Genomic DNA, 4213 nt, shown 5'->3' with positions numbered 1-4213 from the left:
ATATTGGCAGTGGATAAATGGAATGATAAGCCTTCTTTCAGATGACTATCCAAGCTTTTACCTGTTGTATTTCATGCAGCAATCTATTCCTACCTTTAAGGTCTCTTGTGACTCACGTGACGAATGCCGTGGTATTGTTGATAGCACCTCACTGGAAGAGATCAGCTGCTCCATCTCTTAAGGATTGGGTTGAGAAGGTTAAGCAGATTTGTTGATGAAGGATCTGAACCTCCGGGGCTAACAAATACTGCAAATACTTAGATACGTGGTTCTACTTGTTGGAGCTTCTTAATTCTAATGGTTTTATGTACACTATTGATTAGCTTCTGACAAGGTGCTGTCAACTTGGCCTATGAGTGGATGTTGGGGGGTGTTCAATTTCCCTATTCTTCCTTTCTCGTTCTTCTTTTTTTCAGTATCACTTTTTGTTCTTGGCACGTTACTTGGGGTTTTCTTGTTTTTTCTAAAAGGGGCTTGGAGGGGTCCCAACTGTATGAAAATATTTTAAAAAAATATTTCTGTGCAAAACAAAATGGCCCTTTAATGAAACAGAAAATGTCTGTTCAAAGTTTGCTGACAATGGGTATTCTTCCTTAGGCTATTGACATGGTCTGTCTGCTATAGCATTATCTTTAATGTACCCTACTAAACATTCTAAAATGCCCTTTAAGCATTTGCTGGTAATCTGTGACCACGTGTATACACATGTTTCTTTTCTTTTCTTTTTTTATACAGGGTTGGGAAGAGTCAGTGGATGCAGCAGTATCTCATCTATTAAGAACTTGTCTATCTAAAAGTTCTAAGGAGCAGGCGCTTAACCTCACTAGCCAATTGAGCATCCCAAAAGATACATCTAGGCTGAAGAAACACATCACCTTACTGTGTGATAGATTAACCAAAGGTGGGAGGCTCTCATTAAGTGCTGACTCAGGATCACAACAAGCCATAGTAATGCCAGGTAACAATTTATTCACATGCATATACATAATATTACATTTACTAGTGCTTACATATATGGTATGTCTTGTTGAAGGTTCCGTGTAGGAGACCTAAACATCGATATGACCTAAACTAATAAACATTTTTTGCTATTGTAGCGAAACGTACGTTGGGGTTGGTACGTTTGGACTTGGCACCATTCATTACCAGGCTTTTTGCTGTTTTCAGCCTTTCTTCTAGGTTTGCTTAATAACTTTTGAGCACCGATGTACCATTTGGTCATCCTTGTGTTTCCTATTTGTGCCTTCATATACATACGGATTTCCATCCTAGTTCCTGTAGTCCTGTGCCCTTGTTCATATGCACCTTCTTATATGTGTCTTGGTGCCGAGATGCTTTTATATGATATATTTTTTATATGTATTTAAATCATAGTGTTTAATAAAGATTTACTTTGTATATACCTTTTTTCCTTACGTGCTCTCCTTGCAATAGGTTTTGGTGTTTATACACTCTTAACTAATGCATTACACCTGTAATTAGAACAATATAGCTCTACAAAGAGGCATAATGATTGTCTATTAATAATCAACATTTAACATTATCAATCTGAGGGTCATCTTACAGTATTATAATATATTCAGTGTTGTAAACCCCTTTATGGTATATGATATACCAAAATGTCACAATATATTGTAGCAATGTCATATTAACTTTCTTAGTGTGGTTCAAGAAATCATTTAAATAAAACACTTTCAGTGAGACCAAATGGCCATTTAGCATTCTTTAGTATTCGGGAGTGATTAGTATATTTGTTCATACCGTAAATACTCAAATCAGATAGGGGTTATTTTTCAATATACTGAACTTGTACCATATGACTTGCAGATTTTTGAAAAAGGTATCCAGTCATGACTTACTCCTAAGCTTTTCCCTGAAAGATCCTAGACTAGGTCTAAATTAAATGCAAAATGGACTTTGTAAATAAATGGCGGACATATTACAAATACTGAATTAAAAGAAAGCAAAATGCATAAAAATGCATAATAATCTAAATTGGCCTGTTCAGACATGATGTGTGCCACTATATCTTGCTATTTATTAAAATTAACTGCAAAGTTATTGCAATGGAAGTGAAGTTAGCAGGGCGTGCCCCAGTGCTTGTCGGGCCCAGGACAAAGAAAAAGTCTTGTTTGTTCTTAGGAAAGGGCAACCAAGGATGCCACTCACCCTCACAATCTCTAAAGGCCTGAGAAGTGACTGGCTGGCATACAACATCATGTCTCAGCATTCCAGTTTACTTAGACCTGCACAGACCATGAGTAGTAAGCAGCACTGCAGAGGTCTGATCATCTAAAGTAGTAAATAGTTTGCAGAACAAAAATTATCAGGAAAGACTACTAAGGGGTCTCAATAGTTATAGCTTGGAGGAAAGAAGAGAGAGGGGAGATTTGATAGAAACATTTAAATACTTTAAAGGATTTAGTAAAGAACATGAAAGAGTTTATTTTAAAGAAGAAATGTTAGGGGGAAAAAAAGATCATAATGTAAAACCAGAGGGTCAGAATTATAGATACAATGTAAGGAAGTAGTGGTGGATAGATTCAACAGCCTCCCATCAAAAGTGATAGAGGCTACAGTGAGGGAATAAAAACATCCATGGGGTAAGCATGCACCTACACTGGCTATAAGACCAAGGACTCATTAAGGTGAGGAAAAATAGGTAGACAGGATGGGCCAAATGGTTCCTCTCTGCTGTCAAATTGAATGCTTCTATGTGTGAACCCAGGGACGGGAGCCCTGCTTTCCTTTGCTTAAGGACAGCCCTGGGAAAGATATTGAAACTGTGAGGGTCGAATTCAAGGGCCACTGCTTTACAGTCTGTCCTAGTGTAGCATTTTTTCAGATAATGCAGTTTATCGAGGTTTATTTGCCAGAGATTGTAGGTTAGCTTGTTACAGTTTCATCTAACCAATCACTATCAATTATGAAGTTCAAGTCCCAGTGAGATTTCTCTGAAAGAACATTGAAAGTCAACATATTATGCAGGGCCTCCTCAGGCCTTCTTACAAGAGAAGCTGGCAGGATTTGCCTTTCATAATGAATATTGAAGTTGTTGAATGGATGCTGCAGCTGTAAACTCTTGCTTTAGTGAATAAACCCCATTATTACCTTGGTATATACCTTTATCTCATTTCCTCTGTGCAGTGTAGATGTCGATTGTTTGTTGTTAACAGTGCCTTTATATTCTGGTTGTCAAGATGAAACTGTTTTTTTGTTATGTTCTTATGTTTTCTTTTGTTTTTTTGTAGGACTCCCCTTGACTACTCCTGTGCTACAGAACAATGCGTAGTGTTTCCTTTGTAGTTAATTAGCGCAACACATTTAGTGAATTTCAGAAATTTAATGTATGCATTGGCATTGTTATTAGTAAACATGGAAGCTGATGAAGAAGACACAGTTGAAGGTGGTGAAGAGAACCAACAGTGACATTTTTATTGGGCCCAAAACATGAAAAATGTGAAGAATACAGAAAATAATTGTTGGTTTCTGCTCTACCTTGCCCGAGACCATTCATTTAATGTAATTCCATCTAAGTATCCACACATTCTGTGAAATGAGACATTTGTGTTTCAAATTCAGTTAGCAACAATCTCCATTTGTACCTACAAAAAAGCACAGGAGGTATTTAAATTCATGGTTACAAACTGTAGCAGTTTATCTTAAGGAAGAAATCTAGTTTTACTATGACTTCAAATTCATGTTTTTACATTATGCTATCAATTATTTACAACATCTGTACTGAGCAATAACAGATGGCTTCTTAGAATTTGTCCTCAGGAAAACTATTGTAGTAACTTTTTGTCTTGTTAGCCATTGTTGATTTCTTTATCTCACACTGCTTTGAACAATCAATTAAATGAAAAAGATAATTTATCCATATGTATTTTTCAACTATATTTGCTGGTAGTTACTTTTTATGCTATTCTATGGTGTGAGACATTGGTTCTCTAAATTGGTCCTTCCACGAATTTCCATATTACCCTTTTTGGGCTCAGATTTCTTTTTACCTGAATCCTTGTAAAATCTTTGACTCCTAGATGGTTTCTATTTACTTAGTGACAAGGAGAATATGTCTAACTCAGGGTTACTTTAGAAATTCAGCTGCCAGGGTCATTGGGAATTAGGTATGAATCACTGAGATTAAGCTAGGGTAAAATTGTCATTTGCATTTTCAAGGGACTTGGCTCAGGTCCTTCAATTCAGCAGAGAC

The 4213-nt window shown here is 36.6% G+C and overlaps 1 protein-coding gene across 1 annotated transcript in view; it reads left to right on the top strand.

Annotated features, from left to right (window-relative positions):
• The window catches only part of BBS9 (Bardet-Biedl syndrome 9), a 220222-nt gene extending 216913 nt beyond the window's left edge, over nucleotides 1-3309 (top strand). The window contains exons 20-21 of the mRNA XM_053468017.1: nucleotides 736-958; nucleotides 3252-3309. Of these exons, the coding sequence (XP_053323992.1) occupies nucleotides 736-958; nucleotides 3252-3292 (264 nt within the window). The 3' untranslated portion in view covers nucleotides 3293-3309. The remainder of the gene's footprint in view (nucleotides 1-735; nucleotides 959-3251) is intronic.
• The last annotated feature ends 904 nt before the right edge of the window (nucleotides 3310-4213 follow it).

This window comes from Spea bombifrons, chromosome 5 (genome assembly GCF_027358695.1).
Source record: "Spea bombifrons isolate aSpeBom1 chromosome 5, aSpeBom1.2.pri, whole genome shotgun sequence".
Taxonomy (NCBI): Eukaryota; Metazoa; Chordata; class Amphibia; order Anura; family Pelobatidae; genus Spea; species Spea bombifrons.
The sequence above is the reverse complement of the archived record's forward strand: the minus strand, read 5'-3'. Positions and strand labels throughout refer to the sequence as shown.